Genomic DNA, 22,877 nt, shown 5'->3' on the forward strand with positions numbered 1-22,877 from the left:
AAAGTTACACACGGATAGTTACGGAAAGAACGGTTGTGTGAAATATTTATAAGTTTTTTCTTTGAATATTGCAGGCTATGCCAATGCCCTTGTCAGTAACTTAGCAAAATGTTGTTTTTGATTTAAAGAATGTAGAGGTAAAATACATTGATTAAGCATGAATAACTAAAATTGGAAAAACTACGTCAGAACGGTGAGAAACAAAATGTCAGCCTTGCAGAAGCAAGCACTAAAAGCTAAGATAGGTGGTTTACCACCTTTACCACCACATGGGCTTGGGTAAGAAGGCTTATTTTAATTGTATATAATTAGATAGATGAATAGTCTTCAGTTTATCGTGAAATATTGCGCGTTTGATATATGAACACAAATAAAGTCAGAGGTAATTCGGATCTCTATTTATTTACTTTGATGAGGTTGACACCTCGCTTTAACAACGCCAAGGAAGTAACAATCACCGAGGCCAATGGTCGAGGTCAATATCACCTCCATTGAGTTGAAAACAAGATGATGATCACTAGCGAGTTTTCAGCTGGTATTGGTCATCAGTTATTTTAAAGAATGAGTTTTATTTTGCATTGCCTTTCTCTGTTAAACAGGTTGGGAACACTTCCCCTAGAGCAAGATATTCTAGCAAAAACACGATTATCCCTCTATAGCGAGAGTATCCCGTACAACCGAGAAAAACACCCTTGTCGGACATTTGACAATGTCCAGTAATTTTTGTTTTGGTCCGATCAATATCAGTTGTTGGCCGGACCAAATGTCCGATGATTTTTTTTCCAATGAAATACATGATCAGATAAATTTTCAAGTTTTAGCAGCATGTGCCAAAATTTACTCTGTTTTTTAGTCAATGCAAACAGAAAACCTGTTTACGTTTAACTCAAATATTTATCAAACTTGCAATCATCTTCCAGGGTTCGAAATTAACTTTTTCAAGCACTAGTCCATACGGACTAGTCACTGTTGATGTTCACTAGTCCGCAAAGCATTTCACTAGTCCGTCCAGTATATCATAAAATGATCTTCATTTTAATCAAACCAAACACATCACAGTTGCAAACAATTCAATTTCTGACACCTACAGAAGAAAAAGAGACCACCATATTTTATTTCGCATTCAAGATCTTCAGAAGCATACAATATTAACCTTCGAGTTAATCCTTTTATAAACGTCCATAAGTGCGTTTGAGATCGATGTTCCTGTTGTTTTGGTGTTCAGATTTTAGAGTCACAGGAGTTCGAAATTTTATCAATAAAGTCAATAAAATTCACACGATTGACCAAGTCATGAGCTATAGTGTTATGAACTACTGTGTTAGAGTCGCGAATGACGAGAACATGTGCGCACAAACGTGCATGTTCTCAGACCACACTACTTGCAATTCTTACACCTAGAACACGTTCTCGTGATGTGTACTCGGCGTTCGGAATCGGCAGGAATTTGACGAATTTGTGCACGTTCGAAGAACGGCGGTCTCGAACGCACTCCATGTGTTTGGAAGATCAGGATTTCAGAGTCATTCAAACACTTGACCATGCAGGTAATCAACCATAAGTTCAAACATCTAAGAGACTCAGACAAATCTTCCTAAAAATCTTTACAAATTGAAGATTGATTTCCGGATTTTCACTAGTCCGTACGGACTAGTGCTATAGAGAGTTCACTAGTCCGACACGTTTTTTACTAGTCTCGGACTTGCAGACATGAGTTAATTTCGAACCCTGTCTTCAATTCCCCCCTTTGAGGGTGATAATACAATTGAGCAATATCCCGTGAAATTGTTTGAATTAGGTAATAAATAACAAGTAAATAAAGCGTTTAAACTGATCAAGAAGTACTTGAACAACATAGACACGTTTGATTTGAGTTACGCGAATTGCTCGAGTTTTTAAAAAATGTGTATTTCATAACACTGGTGTTGAACATGGGTTCGAAAAGTTTACTCCACTGACGAATCTGAAGTGAAATGCTTGGGCTGATAAAGTACGTCGCCGATGCCATTCTGGGACAGAAATTGAAATTTACATGAAAGCTTCCTGACATTTTGTTAAAATCATGGCCCCCAGGGGTAGGGTAGGGCAACAATAGGGGATCAAAGGTTAACACCGGAATATATAGGGGACATCTTTAAAAATCTTCTCAAGAACCACTGGGCCAGAAAGTTCAAATTGACATGAAATATTTTAAAGCTTCCTGAAAAAGTGTAAATTCAAGTTTGTCAAAACCATGGCCCCCAAGGGTAAGGTGGGGTCAGAATAGGGGATTAATTTGCAGATAAAATTTTGGTCTGGTAAAATGTGATTTGGTCCAGTAATAACTCGACCATTACTGGACCAAATGTCCAGTAAGTACCAGAAAACCTTGGGAAGCACTGAGTACATCTCTTCGTGTTTCACATGAAAAGAAGAAAAAGTGATAAAATGTCTGATACTTCTGCAAATGTATTAATCAAAACAAAAACACTCACGATGTGTATTGGATTTCAGACTGCTTCCCTCTTACGCAACTACTTTGATATGCAATTTCTTGACTGTGTTGTCAGTTTTATAGAAACAATTCGTGTCATGTTCAGTGTGTGTCGTTGCACAGAATTTGCCATTATTTTCAGTAAAGACACCAAAACACCTGTTTATGGTAACGTTTACTTTCTCGCTAAAGAGGGATAATTGCGTTTTAGCAAGAAGGTCTCGCTATAGGGGAAGTGCTCTCCATCTGTTAAGAGGATGAATATAACCAATGGATGATACATTTTCTCATGAACAAGTCATGCTAGAGACATATCACAATGGCGCAGTGGTCTTAGACTTTATAGTAATAAGTATAGAGGGGTAGACCTATGTAGACTTATCAGTTGTCATTCATAGAATTATATAGGGAGCACCAATTACACCAGTCTGATTAAAACCAGCCCCCCTTCTCCTATCGTCGCCGATAGGAAAAGGGGGGCTGGTTTTAATCAGACTGCAATTACACAGATGATTGGAAAGATGTCATAATTTGGCAAATGAATGGTGATTACAACATTACAGCTACTTTTCACAAAGTCTAACGGGTGTGTTTCTTGTTTTTACAGTGGACCAGGGAAAAGACCATTTATAAGAAAACGAGACTACACCCCCATTCACTGGGATAAGTACTTTGAGAGAATGCATAATGTCAAGTGTGGAGACAATGATGTATCCTTAAAGTAATGTGAACTTCATAGTCACAAGTTTTGTTGCAGTAAACAAGAAATTTTGATGAATCTTCTGAGACATTAAAACTCATATTATAAGGAATTTGCGTAATATAAAGAAATGTCAGAGATGGAACAAATAATTTGTAAATGTTTTCTTTAAAAAATGAATTGGTTAATAAATGTAAAGAAAGTATTATCAATTTGAAAATAAATTTTCATTGTTTTAAGAAGTTTATTCAAGATATTAGTTTTTAATCAAATAGAAATAAAATGATTTTATTAAATATTGATTGTAATGTTATTATCTATTCAGTAACTGTTTTAAAAACGAGTACTTTAGAGTAAAATGTGCATATTTATTTCATTATTTGATAAAAAAAAAATTAACGTTTCACAAATGAAGCCTAGGTACCCTTCTTTTCATTAGCAAAATTGACTGTAGAAAACTGAGAGCTGCTTTATCAGTCTATACGAAAGTTTTTTGGACCACACAGGACATTCGGTCCTGTGTAATCAATGAACACACCGGACCGAACCAAATTTTGTCAGACCTAAAAACCTAATGTAAAAAAGAGAAACACGTGAAAATGCAAAACCAAGGAAATCTTATTTATTATACTAGTAATACTATACCAGGGATCCCTCCCGCATAATACTTTAGACGGTCCATGCGGTTTAATCACATTCATTTACGTATTTGGATTTGTGTGATATTTTTTACTTATAACAAACATTTAATTGACTCCGCGTCAAAATAATAAAGCTTAAAACCGAATACTGAGACATCGGACATTCCGGTCCAGTGTAAAAAATGACACATCGGACCTGAGGCACTGCACATCGGTCAGGTCCGACGGTCCGATGTCTTTCGCATAGACTGCTTTATGAAATAAGTCATTGGTAAATGCTATCAATCATGCTTGTTTACATCACTGCTGATTACAGGTGTAAGATCCTAAATGAATTCTTTGTTATGTCCTTGACTTGATGGCCAGACTTTCCGAGTTTATGAATGTGGGAGTGAGGGTCCGGTTGTGTTCTTTCTCCATGGGGGAGGATTTTCTGCCCTCAGCTGGTCTCTCCTCTCTGTGAGTTAATCATCAATATACATATGTATTTGTATTTAGAGTACAGTAAAACACATTAATTACAGTAATTTGCTGGGGATGAACAACTTTCATTGGTTATAAATGCAATTCCCTATATTCAATAAGTTCATTATATGTTTTAAAACTATATAGGGCTGGGAATGAAAATCACTTCACTGTATGCATGTATTCATTTTAAGCCTGTTGGCTGTACCTATGTTTAAAAATTTACTATATGCTAAATAAATTGATAAATAATTGTCATCAAAGCCATGTATTCTGTAGTAAATAGATAGTTGTGTGATGAATGAGAGACATCATTTTTTATGAAGTTTTTAATATGTTGTAGTCTACGCTGGTTGACAGGACCACAATGGAAACTAGTTTCTTTAGCTAATTGTGCAATCCTGTATTATTACTGACTGTTATGTGTGGAGTGCGCAACGTGAACAATTTTTATAAAATTTTTAATTGTGTTGCCATCTACTTTGGTTGTGTGTGGAGGGAGAGATGTCAGTTTTGATAAAGTTTTTCATTGTGTTGAAGTTTACACTGGTTGTGTATGGAGTGAGACATTTTTGATACGTCAGTACTCACAGTACTTTGATTGATAAGGTTTTTGTTGTAGTCTACTCTGTCTGGACTGGTTACGTGTCAGTGTGCAGCAGTGGACATCCGAGGACATGGTAAGAGGATTTGCCTCCCTTTGTCTGCAGTTGATGTTATTAAGTGTGTGTCACCAAATGATTCTATGATGTTTCCACATTCGCAATTTATGTATTTGTGCATACATGTATATGAATTAAGAACTATCTATTGTTATGGGTCGAAATAACAGAATGCCAGCAGAAATCAATCCCAAAGAATTAAAAATTTACCAATTCATTGTAGTAGTTAGGGCTATAAGGACCGTGGATATCGGCCTGGGTAGCTCAGTGGTTAGAGAACCTGACTAGTAATGCAGGGGTCCCGGGTTCGATTCCCGGTCCAGCCACAGATTTCCCCTCTTTCCTATGTATACTGCATTTGGTGCCGTTGACCACTCATGCACTGCAGGTTGTCCTGCCAGGGGCAAAAAGAACCTGGGTTGTGTTTGTCTTCGAGGGCAAAGACAAATTAGGGAGGGAGGAATGTAGTAATTGAGGATCTACAGACTGTAAATATCGGCCTGGGTAGCTCAGTAGTTAGAGCTCCTAACTAGTCATACAGGGATCCCGGGTTCAATTCCCAGTCGAGCCATAGATTTTCTCCTCTCTCCTATATATAATACAGTTGGAAAATGCAGTATATATAAGAGAGAGGAGCAAATCTTTGGCTGAACCGGGAATCTAACCCAGCACTCTTGCACCAGCACCAAGGACTCTAAATATGAATCATCCTTAATCTTCCTTGAATGAATAAACACAATTATAAAGTACACTGTAGGTGCCAATACTAATGCTACTTTTTCTCAATTCCATTGTTTCATATTTGGATTTATTTACTAGGAGATTCCTCAACCTCAGATGACACAGATTTGTCAGCCGAGAGATTGTCAAGGTAAGTTAAGTGTATCTCAGAATAATTAATGCATGTCAAATCCCATGATCTTTTTATAATGAAAAACTTTAGATGAAAATGCACTTTAAATTTAAATGTAATTTTCATCAAGTTATACATGTATGGTTGGTTTTTGTAGTGATGTTGGGAACATTGTAAAAGAAATGTATGGAGATGATCCTCCTCCCATTATTTTGATTGGTCATAGGTGAGTTCAAAGTTTAAGTAGGATGATTTGATCTGGTTTTATGCCCCTGAGATCAAAGATCCGGGGGCATATTGTTTTTGTCCTGTCTATCATTCTGTCTGAAACTTTAACCTTACTAATAATGTTTTAACAGTAAGTGCTAGAGCTTTGATATTTCACATGAGTATTCCTTGTGATAAGACCTTTCTGTGGGTACCAACATTTTTCACCCTTTGACCTTGGAGTTTAACCTACTTTTAAAAAATTTGACATTGGTCATAACTTCTAAATGGTAAATATTAGATCTTTCATATTGCACATGAGCATTTCTTGTGATAAGATCTTTCTACTGGTACCAAGATATTTGTTCTTGTGACATTGGCCATTTTTGGAATTGGCCATTATTGGGGGCATTTGTGTTTCACAAACACATCTTGTTAAAGATTTAATTTTCCTAATATTCTCATGTAAAACTTTGATCCCCTATTGTCACCCTAACCAAGGTCAAACATGGCATCAAATGAAGTTTCTTGACATAAGGAATCTTTATACAAAATATGAAAGCCCAGTACCTTAAATAGTTCAGAAGATAATGCCTAGGTTAGATTCTTGGCATGAGTGGTAGCTATTTTCAGATGCAAGAGGAAAACAACAGAGTTTTGATATTTTCTGTTGCACAAAATAATTTGTATTATAACGTCAGAACATAGACCATGACAATACACATCTGTCGTTTGCTCCGGCATTTAAACTTGAATAAATAAAACAGTTCTGATGAAGACTGCCCCAAGGTGGAAACCAGTCAACCAAACAAAGTTAACACTGCATTCTCATGATTTGATGTGTTGGTGATCAGTTTAATATTTATTTCTTCATGTTCATACTATTGGATGCAGACCCTGTTGAATACCGCATGGTATCCACTCATGAGAATCTTCTTCAATTTATGATGGTATCCAGTTTTTAGCTCACCTGAGCTGAAAGCTCTAGTGAGCTTTTCTGATCACCCGCTGTCCATCATCCGTCTGTCTGTAAACTTTTCACATTTTCGACTTCCCCAGAACCACAGGACCAATTTCAACCAAACTTGGCAAAAAGCATCCTTGGGTGAAGGGCTTTCAAGTTTGATCAAATGAAGGGTCATGTCCCCTTTAAAGGGGAGATAATCACAAAAATATGGTGGGGTCATTTAGAACCGCTGGGCTAGAAGAGCTGAAATTTAAATGAAAGCTTCTTGACATAGTGCAAATTCAAATTTGTATAAACCATGACCCCCGGGAGTAAGTTGGGGCCACAATAGGGGGTCAAAGTTTTCCATAGAAATATATAGGGAAAATCTTTAAAAATCTTCTTTTCAAGAACCACTGGGTAAGAAAAGTTTACATTTACATGAAAGCTTCCTGAGATAGTACAGATTCAAGATTGTTAAAATCATGACCCTTGGGGGGTAGGTTGGGACTACAATAGGGGATCAAAGTTTTTCATACAAATACAGTCAAATCAGTATTAAGAGACCGTCCAACGAAGAATGGAAAAAGGTCTTATATTACAGGTGGTCTCTCAATACAGGTTGCCTATTTTCCACAGTTAATGGATAAAATTTCGCAAATAATTTGTACAATGGAGAAAATGACTACATGTATTTGGAATTTTTCATTAAGAATATCAAGTACGGTTTTAATAGTTGTAAAATGAAATTAATAATACACTGTAGTTAAAAATCTAGAATACAATGTGTTGTATCATAATTTATTATTCATCAATAATTACATTTAATTTGTTTAAGAATGATAAACTTTCACATGCATTTCACATTACACATTTACATGAGATTTAAATCTCATTTATGAACTGCATGTAAATTTTCTAAAACTTATAAACACTTATTTAGCCCACTTGTACAGTGTAACTAAAAAATGCAATGTTTGTGGTAAGAAAGCAAATGGTGAAGTGTCGCGTCTCCTTTTGTACAACACATGCTGGAAATATGTTATTCAATCTGAGAAACATTAGATAAATCACAATATCCATTGTACATGCACAGCAAATCTTTTAAGCTTAGAACTAATGCAGGCAACTTTCTTGAACTCGAATGTGTCAAATACTCGGGACATGTCGAAGTGAGCCGCTAGTTCCATTCATTATTCTGGAAACTTCGAGTATCTCATGCAGGAAAACTACGAATACTCTGTTTAAAATTTCAGTCCTAAGCACAATATTTACCTGATTTATATCGCAACCAGGCAAATTTTTCACTCTGTTGAACATAATGGTATAACAAGTGGTAGATTTTTATTTCCGATTTAGCCTACCCGGCACTTCTTAAAGTTTGTCGAAATTCACACCTTCAAATACACCGGCCTTGATTCCCTGATCCTTGATTTTATTAAATAAAAAACAACTCGGGTTTTATTAATTAACCACACACGACCCTGCATGTTGACAGCTTTGTTATAATAATTTATTCAGAGGGCCGACTAAACAAGATCACCGCCAAACCGTGCATTTTAAAACGAAAGTGTTAAGGGCGATAATTCCCAGAATAGTCGTGTGTTTGAAAATGAAAGTGTTAGGGGCGATAATTTCCAGAATAGTCGGCTCAACCGAAATCGAAAGTAGTAATCACGTTGTAATCGAAAAATGTTGTCATTAAATAGAGGTAAAATTTCATGAAAATACACGAAAAGATTGTAAAAATCATGGTTGTTGATCGCGTCAGACAGGTGGTCGTTTAATACAGGTACAATATATAGAGCAACGTCTTGGGGGGGGGGGGGGGGACTTTTTATGGTCACATACGACAGCGATTCGCTCAATACAGTGGGTCGCTATGGCAGTTTTGACTGTATACATATGTATAGGGAAAATCTTTAAAAATCTTTTTCTCAAGAACCATTTGATCAGAGAAGTTTAAATTTACATTGAAGCTTCCTGACATAGTGCAGATTCAAGTTTGTTAAAACCATGGCCCCCAGGAGGGTAGGTTAGGACCACAATTTGGGATCCAAGTTTTACATACAAATGTATAGGGAAAATCTTTATAAATCTTCTTAAGAACCATTGGGCCATAGAAGTTTACATTTACATGAAAGCTTCCTGACATAGTGCAGATTCAAGTTTGTTAAAGCCATGGCCCCCCGGGGGTAGGTTGAGGCCACAATAGGGATCAGAGTTTTACATGTGCATATATATAGGGAAAATCTTTAAATATGGACCAAGGTGACTCAGGTGAGTGTTATGGCTCATGGACCTCTTGTTTGACTTGTCTTGGTTGTTTGCATTATAGAAACAAATGTACATTTATATTCCCCATATTACTAACAATCTAGACAGTTATTTTTTATATTTCTATTCGCTTCTACATGACACATGTACATGTATGGATAATTTAAGAAATGGACATCTTCGGAATTGGCCATTATCGGGGGCATTTGTGTTTCACAAACACATCTTGTTTACCCTGTGACCTTGACCTTGGAAATTGACCTACTTTTTGAAAACTTTAACCTTGCTTATAATTTTTTAACAGTAAGAGATAGAGCTTTGATATTTCACATGAGTATTCCTTGTTACAAGACCTTTCCGTTTGTATTGAACCTTTTGACCTTGACATTTGACCTACTTTTATTTATTTTATTACATTGGTCATAACTTTTAAATGGTAAATATTAGAGCTTTCGTATTGTACATGAGCATTTCTTTTGACAAGATCTTTCTACTGGTACCAAGATATTTGCCCTTGTGACCTTGGCCATCTTCGGAATTGGCCATTATTGGGGGCATTTGTGTTTCACAAACACATCTTGTTTTATTTTATGAAACTTGCGATTTCCGGAATATTTTCATGTCCGACTCCGGTATTTACACTTCTTGTTTACATTTCCGGTATAGCAACGTCTAAAGCCACGTGAAGAAAATAGATCTATTTGTTTTTCTTAATTTCTTGCGTTCTTACAGGTGTAAATCTTGAAGAAGATCGGTATATTTCTGTTTGAAATTAAAGCGTAATCTGGAATGGTGTATGTGAAAATAGCATAGATTGATATCCACCTGGCATTAAATGATGCTCATCTGTTGAAGAAAAAAAATCATGTCTTTAATATTTTTCTCAGAAAAAAAATAAATCCTCCCACCCGCCCCATACGTTTTGTTGACCCTGGATGATTATCTACTAATTAAGTTGAATTGGCCTTAAGTAAATAAATAAATGTTTATTCGGTATATACATACATAAATACCAAAGATAACCCATGAAAGCTCGAAAGCTTATTTCCAATGGGGTCCTTTGATGCATGGATGTTTGTGCTAGAGGGTCATTTATGTGGGAGGAAACCCACGTGTCCGAGTAGGTGACCACCTAATCCGAGATTCCTCTGACTCTTAACCCCGCTTTTATTTTGTGACTTCTGCGGGGGAGAGTCAGAGCGGACTCCATATTGAAAAGTGGGAATTCAGCGACACCAGCTGGTGTCGCTGCTTTACCTACCTCATACAACTTTATTTCGCGGACCCATCTTCCAAGACGCGAGGATTCAGTTATCGGAAGATTATTCTACAAATACATCATGATTAATACGATGCTATTGCTGTTTAAACGATGGAATTTTGTGTTTACATGTGCTGACGTCATGCACAAAGAAATCAAATGGCGAGGCGGCGACCTAATTCAAGTGATGCTCCATTTGTCGGTGTTAGGGCCGTTTAAATGGCGATAGCATCGTATTAATCATGATCTATTTATAGATTTATCTTCCGTTAACTGAATTCTCACGTCTTGGAAGATAGATCCGCGAAATAAAGTTGTAAGAGGTAGGTAAAGCAGCGACACCAGCTGGTGTCGCTGAATTCCCACTTTTCAATATGGAGTCCGCTCTGACTCTCCCCCGCACATGTCAAATATAAAAGCGGGGGTAAGAGTCAGAGGAATCTCGGATTAGTGACCACCATACCCTCTCACATACAACCACTGTCGATCACGGGGATCGAACTCGGGTCGCAGCAGTGAGAAGCAAGAGCACTACCCGGACACCCTTGACAGACATCAAACTTGGTACACTGGTACATCATAAGGAGTAGATGACCCTTATGAAATATGGGTTTATATATGGTCAAAGGTCAAGGGTTAAACTGGACATAGTAATATATCACTTCCTATATTTTAAGAATCATTTCCTTGATTGACACCAAACTTAGTACACTGGTACAGCATTTTGATTTTTAGGTCACATGGTCTATACACTCTGGACATCAAATTATGTTGTCTGTTCAGTATCTTGAATTGGTTTGACACCACTATCAATTAAATGATGCTTGTGAATAATCCTTTTCAATTTTGCACCATGGGGGCATATATGTTTTACAAACACTTCTTGTTTTGTTCGCTTTGTTGAAAGGCAATGAAGCAACCCCCCCCCCCCCCCCCCCCCCCCCCCCCCTTTACCCAATGAGAAATGTATTTTAAAATGAACAAGGCAATGTTTACTTGGTAAATCATTAATTCCAATATAACTCTTTGTTTTAACCTTTCATTTGACCATCATCATACAGGGCAAGATGTTTTACCAACATTGATTTGAGTACAAGTAGATGCTGGACGAGAAAACAATCTGTGTATTAAACCAAAGTATCTTATTGCACACATTGACTTTCTATTCCATAGATTGCCCAAAACAGTGCTGCAATGTAAATTTAGAGAGAAAAAAATACTTCGGCAACTGGTTGTCAAGGGTGAGTGTCCCCATACTAAACCAGGTTCATCATCATCGGCATTTTGATTAACGTGCAGGATTAGGTGCATCTTCCACAGCAGTGGGCTCCCTTCCAGGTAACTGGCTTGCTGCACGCATGGCAGACCTAACATTTGACTTCCAGGCATCTCTGTCCAATGGGTTGACATCACAAAGTCCCCACTCACGCTGGTCTTTTTCTAGCTGTGCTTTCCCTCTTCTCCCGCAGGATAGTGTCAAGATCATCGATCCCAAATCGTGCCAGTAGCACGCTTGATCTGACACTAGCCATGTCTTCTGGCTTTACCCTGCAAATCTGTCTGACCATGGCTCTGTCATTTCGTCGTAGGCGAAGGAGGTCTGGTTTTGGCAAGGGCCACGTCTCACTTGCATACAGCATCGCGCTACGCACATATGTACTGTACAACCTGCCATGGGTCTTGTAGGAAAGATGACGGGAAGAGAGGACAGGCAGCAGTTCCCTAAATTTATTCCAGGCCGTCTTCACACGAGTGATCGTTGAGAGCACACATCATCCAGCTGCAGACAGCATGTTACCTAAGTAGCAGAAGGAAGCTACTACCTTTAGCTTGTCTGTTCTAACTTGAACTTCCTTCTGTGGCCTCCCATCTATTGGTCGAGCAGTTCCCAGGCATCTAGGGCAGCGGTAATTGAGATCATCTTTCAAGTGCTTAAGGCCGCTGCACTTCTTATGCACCCAGTGCTTACATCCCTTGCAGTGTATACTGTTACTGCCTACACCGGCATGGCACATGGGAATTCGCCCGAGCTCTGCAGAAGATCCAAGCCTGTGCCATAGATCATGATCTTGGTTTTCTTGGCATTGACTCTGAGTCCCTTCCTCTCCATTGCCTCCTTCCAGGTCAACAGTCTACTGACACATTCTTCCAAGGAATTTGAAATGATGACAAGGTCATCGGCATAAAGGTCCTCCCAGGGCACTCCTGCTCGAAACTCACATGACAGGGCCTCAAGGACGATGATAAAGAGCAGTGGGCTAAGCACAGATCCCTGATGTACACCGACCTTCACCTCAAACTCATCGCTGAGACCATCACCAACCCGTACGCGACTGCGCATTCTCGTACATACTCTGCACCAGCTTCACAATCCATTCCTCGACACCAAGTTTTCTCAGCGCCCACCAAATCACTTGTCGCGGTACTCTGTCAAAAGCTTTCTTTAGATCCACGAAGGCCATGTAGAGTCTCTCATTTACTGCCAGGTACTTCTCATGCAGCTGACGGACAACAAATATTGCATCTGTTGTGCCTCTGCCTGGAACAAACCCAAACTGGGATTCATGAATTGTCACCACTTGTCTTATGAGTCTGTCTACAATTCTCTCAATGACCTTCATAGCTTGCTCAGTCAGCTTCAATCCTCTGTAGTTCCCGCGGTCGAGGGCATCACCCTTCCCCTTATACAGGCAAACGATGAAGCTCTGCTCCCAATCAGTTGGTACCCTGCCATTACGGATGATAGCCATTGCGAGGTCATGGAGCATGATGGCACCCGAGTCGCCTGCCACTCTCATCATTTCAACCACTACCCCTGATGGTCCAGGAGCTTTGCCGGTCTTCATCTCGGCGATGGCCTTCTTTACCATTTCGATGGTGATTGGGATGGGTGGACCTTCAAGTGGTGGTTTGTCTGACATGTGACCTGGGTCCCACTCAAACTCAACATTGAGGAGCCTCATGTAGTGCTCAAACCATGCCTACTGTTTAGCCTCTTCACTCATGGACATTTCCCCTGCATCATTCCTTACTGGCTTGTCTCCAACAACATCTGTATTAACCCTTCTCATCTGGTTGGCAATTCGAAAGACTTCCGAGGAATTGGGTTCAATGTTATTGTAGACTGCTTTGTCTGCTTCTTCTCCTGCATGGTGCACTATGCGCCTTGCAGAACGCTTGGCCACCAAGTAGTCCTCTTTTGTTCCCTTGCCAGCCTTCCAAGCCTTGAATGGTTGTCTTTTTGCCATAATTGTCCCTTCAACCTCATCGCACCACCACCAGGTTTAACGTCGCCATCAATGTGGCTGTATTGTGCCGCACACCTCACTTGTCTTCAGTAGACCTGTTTTGAACTTAGCCCAGACTTCTTCAGTTATGGAGTTGGCATCACTTTCAGAAGCAAGCATGTGTTCACTGAAGACTTCTTGGAAGCGGCTGCATGTTTCAGGGTCCTTCAGTTTCCATACTTTCAGATGAGGCGAGAACTTTCGTTTTGTCTTCGATGGCATGGCTAAATGAATGTCGCATAACAGGAGCTGATGCTGCAAAGCAACCTCTTCCCCAGGCAACACCTTCACATCTGTCACATGCCTGCGCATTGTCTTCCTGAACAAGATGAAATCCATCTGTGTTGCTGTATTTCCGGACTTGTAAGTGATGAGGTGACTGTCCCGTTTCTTGAAGCAAGTGTTGCCTAGAAGAAAGTTGTGCGCTAAAGCATACTCCAGGATCCTCTCTCCCTCAGTATCAGGATCTAGTCTGCCATAACCCAGACTTCCATGCACTTCTCTAAAACCTGTACCAGTACTGCCAACATGACCATTCCAATCACCACAAGGGATTAGGAGCTCCGATGCTGGAATCGTAGCAGTTATCGCATTAAACTGATCATAGAACAAGAGGCCCATGGGCCACATCGCTCACCTGAGTCACCTTGGTCCATATCAGAAGACTTTCTATATATATTTGCATGTAAAACCGTAGTCCTTATTATGGCCCCAACCTACCCCTGAAGGCCATAGTTTTTGCAAACTTGAATCTACACTATGTCAGAAAGCTTTCATGTAAATGTGAGCTTCTTTGGCCCAATGGTTCACAAGAAGAAGATATTTGAAGATTTTTCCTATATATTTGTATGTAAAACTTTGATCCCCCCTTGTGGCCCCATCCTACCCCCAGGGGCCATGATTTGAACAAACTTGAATCTGCACTATATCAGAAAGCTTTCATGTAAATATTAGCTTTTCTGGCTCAGTGGTTCTTGAGAAGAAGATTTTTTTTAAAAATTTCCTATATATTTGTATGTAAAACTTTGATCCCCTATTGTGGCCCCATCCTACAACAGGGGGCCATGATTTGAACAAACTTAACTCTGCTCTATGTTAGGAAGCTGTTCATGTGAATATCAGCTTTTCTGGCTCAGTGATTCTTGAGAAGAAGATTCTTAAAGAATGTCCCTATATATTTGTATGTAAAAGTTTTATCCCCCCTTGTAGCCCCATCCAATCCCCAGGGGCCATGATTTGAACAAACTTGAATCTGCACTATGTCAGAAAGCTTTCATGTAAATATCAGCTTTTCTGGCTTTATAGTGGTTCTTGAGAAGAAGATTTTTAAAGATTTTTCCTATATATTTGTATGTAAAACTTTGATCCCCTATTGTGGCCCCATCCGACCTCTGGGGGCCAGGATTTTAACAATTTAGAATCTGTACTATATCAGGAAGCTTTCATATACATCTCAGCTTTTCTGGCTCAGTGGTTCTTGAGAAGAAGATTTTTAAAGATTTTTCCTATATATTTGTATGTAAAACTTTGATCCCCTATTGTGGCCCCATCCGACCCCCGGGGGCCAGGATTTTAACAATTTAGAATCTATACTATATCAGGAAGCTTTCATATACATCTCAGCTTTTCTGGCTCAGTGGTTCTTGAGAAGAAGATTTTTAAAGATTTTTCCTATATATTTGTATATAAAACTTTGATCCCCTATTGTGGCCCCATCCGACCCCTGAGGGCCAGGATTTTAACAATTTAGAATCTGCACTATATCAGAAAGCTTTCATATAAATCTCAGCTTGTCTGGCTCAGTGGTTCTTGAGAAGATTTTTAAAGATTTTCCCTATATATTTGTATGTAAAACTTTGATCCCCTATTGTGGCCCCATCCGACCCCCGGGGGCCAGGATTTTAACAATTTAGAATCTGCACTACCTAATAAAGCCTGTCTATAAATCTCAGCTTTTCTAGCCCAGTGGTTCTTGAGAAGAAGATTTTTTAATGACCCTACCCTATTTTTACCTTTTCTTGATTATCTCCCCTTGGAAGGTGGCCTGGCCCTTTATTTTAACAATTTAGAATTCCCTTTACTTAAGGATGCTTTGTGCCAACTTTGGTTGAAATTGGCCCAGTGGTTTTTGAGAAGAAGTTAAAAATGTTAAAAGTTTACAGACGGACGGACAGATGGACGGACGCCGGAATGCGGGTGATCAGAAAAGCTCACTTGAGCTTTTAGCTCAGGTGAGCTAAAAAGTCCTTGTCTACATCACTGAGCCCACTCTGTGGGGCGTACACAGACATGAAAGTGAGCACACTTTGTCCTATAATCAGCTTCAAAAGAATGATCCGGTTTGAAACTCTCTGTACATCGAATACCTTCTCTATCAAATCATCTGCCACTAACACTCCTACTCCAGCTGTGCCTTTGTTGTTACATGACCAAAACAGTTTGTACCTGGTGTCTTTACCTTTGATGATGTGGCAGTTTTATCCCCGATATCTGGTTTCCTGTACACAACAGACATCTATTCTTCGGCGAGATAGCATCTCCACCACTTCACATACTCTTCCTCTCAGGGTGTTCACATTGAGCGTGCCAACCCTGAACCTCATAAGGTGCTTGCGGGATGTCGACCCTGCCCCCCGCACCAGAGAGGGGGCCAAGCCGGAGGCGCCACCGACAGAACTCTGACGTCTGCAAGCATCGCCTGTACTACTCTTCACTTGTTGATCTGCCATAAGTTAGTTTTGCGACGGTAGTTTTTCTGGGATTGCTCGTCTTGCCTAGCTTGTCATCCCAAACTCAAACATTGACGTAGTCTGAGGTGCAAAAAGCACGCCGTTCCCGCATTCGGGCAGTGTGCCTTGCTGTTGTCCTAAGGAAGGATCCTCCACCAAGCCACAAATAGCTACAGCAGCAGATCATCGGTTTGTTGATGACTGCCGTGTACTCTACCACCCAGGCTATGGCAGCCCCATCTCCCTGGGGTGGGAGGCAGTTTCGACTCGTGCCCGGGAAACTATTTACCCATAGATGGGGACTGGATTGGTGAAACACCGGGACGTGTCCACAGTTGTAGGCCCAGCATGTTGCACCTCTGGGGCTCCAGTCTACTCCGATATCCCTAACCAATTAGCCTGGAGCCGCAAGGTGTCCAGTTACCATGGTGTACCACGGGGAGGTTTGGCTAGAGTCTTGCCTGTGGAGAGGCTGTATACCAGCAGGAGAGACTTGCTCACTCGGCTGTCTTTTCAACTAACTAGCTGGCTTCTGATCTGAAAGCGCAAAGAATTGAAGCAGGACTACCGTCCTCTACACTAAACTACAGTACTAGACACATCACACAGACCTGTGTATTAAACACCACACACACATATATACACAAATAACCTGTGTTCCTCAATTTCAATTTAACCAATCAGAGACTAGAATACAATAAGAATTATTTATTGAGAAATAAAGTCCTTTGAAACAGGATACATTTCTACATGTAAATATTCAGTTTTAGGAGGATGTTTAATTTCACTGCTGTCTAAATCTATCTCTGATGTTTAATTTCACTGCTGATATTTGATTTTCTTCACTATTTTGTTTCTATATTGAACAACAAACAGATTGTCATTTGCATCTATACACAGTCCCCTTGGATAACGCAGTCCACAGTCTATGTAACGGAGGAACTCGCCATCCTGGTCTATGATGTGGACACAGTGATTGTCATAATCAGCTGTAAGAATGTGACTTTGATTGTCTGTGGTGATTCCTCGTGGATGAAATGGTTGGCTCTTTGGAGCAGGAGTATGTCCAGTGTACCTGAATCTCAGTTTTCCAGCCTGATTGACCACCACTACTGCATTAGCTCCATTGATAGCTACACAGATATCCAGGTTCCTGTTCTCACTAATGTATTTATTGTAATAACCAAATGAATACAGAGGACGACCCTGATCATCAAACTGAATGGTTTGTGTCTCTGTGGAGCCAGAGTAACGCACAACTTTGGAGTGTCTGTAATCATCACTGATCATGATAACCAGGAGATCTCCTGAGGAGGTACTGCAAACACGCTCAGGTTTCCAGTTCTGTAGTCTGATCACGGTCTGTATCTCTTCATTCTTCACAATGTTCACAGTTCTATCATAGTAATCAGCATAAACCAGATCACCACTGTTTGTAACTGCTAGGTCCTTTGGAAGGTTTCCTAATTTAGTTGTGATTGACTTGAGTAGTGATCCCTGATTGATGCTGAAGAGTTTCATGGTGTTTTTATCTCCACGTGTCCAGATTTCTTCATCACTCAGACAGGCCACATTGTAAAGTTCTCCATACCCAGTGTGTATGGTGGTGATGAATTTAGGTAAAAAGGGCAGAATTTTCTGTGGAAGCTTTTTGTATTCCTCTAAATTAGGCATAACAACAAATACTTTTGACATGTCATTAGAGTCCAAAGCAACATCAATTGAATTGTTTCATCATTGATGTCAGAGATTTTCTTGTTCACTTCATCCAGATGTTTCTGTAAAGTGTGTAACTGTGTGGTTTTCATCTCCTCCACTTCAGCTTTCAGTTTCTGGACGAGTTTGTCAACTTCTCTGTGCCAGTCCTCTCCATGTTTTGTTATGGCTGTTGAGAGATCTTCATATTTCTTTTCTAACTGACTCATTCTGTTTTGTATATCAGATACAATGTCCTGGTAGGCTGGATAAATTGTTTCATTTAATTCATTTTTCTCCTTGGCATCTTTTCTTTCTTTTCCTCCAAAACTTGCAATATTTTTGATAATTCATGACCTAAATGTTGCTTTGATGCCAGACAGGTATGGCAGACCGGAATATGACAAGGATTACAGTACATTTCACAGCGTTCTTTGTCATGAGAGGTACATCCAGGGTAGAGCGGGGTGGATTTTCGAAACCTTAGAATTTCATGTTTCTTGGATTCATCAGAAAACGTGTGTTCTCCCACGCAGGCCTTACACAGATTGACGAGGCACGTATCACAGTACATCTGTACCAGGGCGGTCTCACACAAATCACATTGCATCACGTCCTGGGCAGTGGTACGGGGGTCCATCATCAGATCTATGACACTGAAGTAAAAAAAAAAATTATAATTGCCCTGTGTATAAATAAGTAAAATCAAACTTATTTTATTTTATTGAAAGGATTGCGTTATTTTCTTCAGTATAGACAACGTGTGTGTACATAACAGAATATTGCCAAGAAATCTTCAAATGAATGAATTAAATTTCTAGAATATCCTCAACTCAACTAAATAACTGATTCCATTGACTGTCACTTACTAATGCTAGAATTGGATTTATTGAGGTTCCAAATGAGTAAGGTTTAGTTTTGAAAGATTTAAGAGCATATGCACCAACAACTACTATCTATAATTGTCTTTATGTTACATAAAAGAAGAAAAAAATCAGATATTTACCTGACTTCACACAGTAATGGCGGCTGTCCCCCAGTGCAGTGTCTGTGTACTTTGTTATACCAGTGTTATCTACCTGTCAGGTCAAGTCGGGTGTTTATTCTATCTGGGATTTAAATTCAAGGTTGAGATTACCCTTTGTTAATTCTACTGATCTGCCTGACACAGAAGAGTTGAATGAGCAAAGAGGAGATAACTTTTGATTAGCCATAACTTGAGAATTTTATGAAGGAGGATTTATTGACTGATTGATTGTTTTTAAGTCCCGTAGAGAATTTTTCACTCATATTGAAATTGAAACTCTCCAGCTGTAGGTGAAGTACGTACTACACATTTAGATCTATGCTTAGCGCTCATGAGGGATATCTTTATTGTGCACACGCCTCCCACGACACGGGACCTCCGTTTTCAAGATCATATCTGAAAGACCCATGATTCTCACCTCTAAATGCCAAGCATTTGGCAAAAGAACAATCACTACTTATTTTAACATCTTGGGTTTGATGCAGCCATGTCACAAATGGGACTCGAACTCATGACTTCCGGTTATGAAACGAATACTCTACTACTGAGCTACCATGACCAGTATAAGAGGGAGGATGCACAGGGGTATCTTACCCACTCTGTTCTCTATCACACATATATAAATTTATATGTGTGTGATAGAGAACAGAGTGGATAAGATGCTCCTGTCCCTGAGTCGTGACTTTTTTAGGTCGCCTGAGTAAACGATTGCAATTGGTTGTTTGTCATCCATTAACAATTAAACATTGTTAATGTTTTCTTGATAACTACCATTCCAATTCTTTTCAAATTTGTTAGGAAGCATCTTTGGGACAAGGGGTACATAAATTGTAAATTTAAGGACTCCTGCATGCCTTGGGCCTTAGGAGTGGATCAAAAACTGTCCAAAATTTAAGCTAATTTTCAAAAAATTTCTTTTCTACAACCTTTACCAAAAATTGTAAATTTCATGATCCCAGGGATAGGTATTTTGTGTCTAGGGTGGGGCCAAAATTATTTTAGTGATCACTTGAAAAAAACTTCTTTAATTTTGCTGATACTGTATAAAAAATAAATGGATATTTAGCTAGAGCAGAAAGGGATGTACCAAAACCGTTAATTTCACAATCCCAAGGTTCTGACTATAGTTTGGCTTCTGACTATAGTTTGGGTACAAAATAGTCATATAATGTTAATATATAACATAATTATGATATAAAGTCTTGGAACTCATCAGTATGGGCATTTTAGGGGCCATGAGTGTTTTAAGAACACATCTTGTTTAGTACTGCTGACAAATTCCTAATTTGGTAGCGGGTGGGGGGTAGTACTAAGTTACCATTATGTTGTGCCCCCCCCCCCCCCCAACTCCTTGAAAATATTCCGGATCCATTCACACTACACTCTCCACACATTACTTTTAAAGTACCTTAGTTGATATAGAATGATGTACAGTGCATTTATATATATATATATAAGTATACATTACAGTATGGGAGGAGCCATTGCTGTACACGCAGCCTTCAGGAATCTCATCCCCTCCCTCATTGGACTGGTCATTATTGATGTTGTTGAAGGTAAATGATCTGAATTTTGTACATATTGACCTTTGAATCTCGTGTTGGACTGGTCATTATCGATGTTGTTGAAGGTAAATGATCTGAATTATGTACGTATTGACCCTTGAATCTCGTGTTGGACTGGTCATTATTGATGTTGTTGAAGGTTAATGTTTTGGAATATATAGGTATTGACCGATGACTCACTGCAGGCATGTGGAAGATAAAAATGTAATACCAATGCCTTAACTCATGATTATACATAATGTACATACTCATACCATATGTGATTTTATACGATACATTAACTGATGACACATGACATTTTCATGTTAGTACATGATTTTATGCAATACTCTAACTGATGACATTTTCATGTTAGTACATGATTTTATATGATACTTTAACTGATGACACATGACATGCACTCACATGTGTGTATATGATTTTAGGAACAGCAATGGATTCCCTCAGTAGCATGCAGTCCTTTTTGAAAGGAAGACCAAAAGTTTTTAAATCTCTGGAACAAGGAATTGAATGGTGGTATGAAAATATATGTGTATCTATTATTATTATAGAAGCACATTTTGTATCCAATAGATCTGCTATTAAGTACTTAAATTCACATGTACATATACATAACTATATATCTGTACCTTGAAAATTCCATTATGTTATAATTGTGAATCTTGAATAATTAAGAAATCAACTTCATTTTAAAAATACATGATGGATGGAACTGCGTCACTTTATGCCAGCATACTTCATGATGCGCATTAGTGAAAGGTGTGAATTAGTGCTTCATGAAAGGTGTGCTAGCTGGCATGAAGCATTGCTGTTTATACCCTCCTGTATTTTCAAAATGGAAATTTGTTTTTTATATTTTCATATAATTACTTTTATTTCTGTCAGAACATTCCCAGCTGTTAAAGTAATCATTCTATATTTCTTAAAAATTCATGCTCTTTTTTCACAGTGATGAAGGAATAACTATCATTTTATTTGGTAAAGATATCAAAGATAAAAACTTTGGAAATGTAAATATTTAGTGATATTAGTTCCTTCAAAATGGAGATATAACTCGTGTGGTATTTTTATTTTGACTCAGAAAAGTTTTTATGCTCCCCAATAAGTTTTGGGGGAGCATTTAGTGGCTGTTGTGTCTCTCTTTCTGTCTGAGCTCATATCTCCAAAGCCTTTCATCAGAAATTGATATGATTGATCCTAAAAGTTCCTTGAGACAAAGACTTTGGAGCAAGGTCATTTTTGAAAGGTCAAGGTCACTCAGAACATATATATATGAGGAATAAGTTCCTTATGTCAACAGTTTTTTTAACAGTATTGATCATGTCACACAAATAAGTAATAGGAAAATGACTTTCAGACAAAGGTCACTCAAGGTCATTTTGTAAAGGTCACTCAGCTAGCATATACATGTACCTTATTAGCTGCAATAATGTAGCCCAATCCAATTTTTTTTTATTCTGACGTTTTCGGGATAGGGCTACAATTCCATAGGATCTCCATAATGGTGCAAAATAATTTTATGAATAACCGATAATAAACTCTGTGTATTAGTCCCAAATGTTGTTTATACCAAAAGGAGTACCAACTTTGTGCTCGGGCATGTCTAATAAAGGTGTTTTTCATTAAATATAATGTACAGCATGCAAAATTCTTCGTCTGCTCCGCCATGCTTGTTATCGCGAGATCTTGTAGGTGGATCTAATGAAAAGCCTAAACATTGACAATCAGCGCGAAAATGTAGTTATTCGAGCCACTTCGACAAAGGAAGGAAAATCATATTGTTGCAGAAAGAATTTACACTCTGCTGTTCGGTTTTTAACTTGATATTAAATTCAAACCTTCTCAATACCGACGATATAGCTTTCGCCTCCATACTTGTCCATTGATGTAAATACCACCTTATATGGCATATGCAAATGACTTGACAACCGGAAGTTGAAACTTCAGTACATCAAACATGGCGCACAAATATGAATCGAGAAACTGGGATTTATCGAAATTGTTGAAAACGGTAGAATAGAGCCTCACAAATCTAAAGTTGTAGGTTGTAAATTTATATATTGACTAAGAAACATAGAATATCATTTTA

The 22,877-nt window shown here is 38.8% G+C and overlaps 2 protein-coding genes across 4 annotated transcripts in view; one reads left to right on the plus strand and one right to left on the minus strand.

Moving 5' to 3' along the window:
• Positions 1–6: 6 nt before the first annotated feature.
• The window catches only part of LOC130051850 (protein phosphatase methylesterase 1-like), a 34,383-nt gene continuing 11,512 nt past the window's right edge, over positions 7–22,877 (plus strand). Inside the window, exons 1-8 of one of the 3 annotated variants that reach the window (XM_056154808.1) lie at positions 7–279; positions 3,081–3,183; positions 4,181–4,273; positions 4,902–4,959; positions 5,761–5,812; positions 5,952–6,020; positions 20,694–20,779; positions 21,214–21,304. In XM_056154808.1, coding sequence (XP_056010783.1) covers positions 206–279; positions 3,081–3,183; positions 4,181–4,273; positions 4,902–4,959; positions 5,761–5,812; positions 5,952–6,020; positions 20,694–20,779; positions 21,214–21,304 — 626 coding nt within the window. In that variant the 5' untranslated portion in view covers positions 7–205. Of the gene's footprint in view, positions 280–418; positions 536–3,080; positions 3,184–4,180; positions 4,274–4,901; positions 4,960–5,760; positions 5,813–5,951; positions 6,021–20,693; positions 20,780–21,213; positions 21,305–22,877 lie in introns of those variants that run through there. The other 2 variants (XM_056154810.1, XM_056154809.1) reach the window with 2 other exon arrangements.
• On the minus strand, positions 17,195–19,399 carry LOC125676740 (tripartite motif-containing protein 3-like). Its single transcript, XM_056154812.1, has 2 exons — positions 19,203–19,399; positions 17,195–18,852 (listed from the first exon to the last, which is right to left on the minus strand). Exon 2 carries the CDS (start codon positions 18,194–18,196, stop codon positions 17,321–17,323), a length of 876 nt encoding a protein of 291 aa, XP_056010787.1. The 5' UTR covers positions 18,197–18,852; positions 19,203–19,399; the 3' UTR covers positions 17,195–17,320.

This window comes from Ostrea edulis, chromosome 2 (genome assembly GCF_947568905.1).
Source record: "Ostrea edulis chromosome 2, xbOstEdul1.1, whole genome shotgun sequence".
NCBI lineage: Eukaryota > Metazoa > Mollusca > Bivalvia > Ostreida > Ostreidae > Ostrea > Ostrea edulis.

Coding starts and splice junctions, on each gene's coding strand:
- LOC125676740 (XM_056154812.1), bottom strand. CDS start 18,196: ATGTCAAAAGTATTTGTTGTTATGCCTAATTTAGAGGAATACAAAAAG.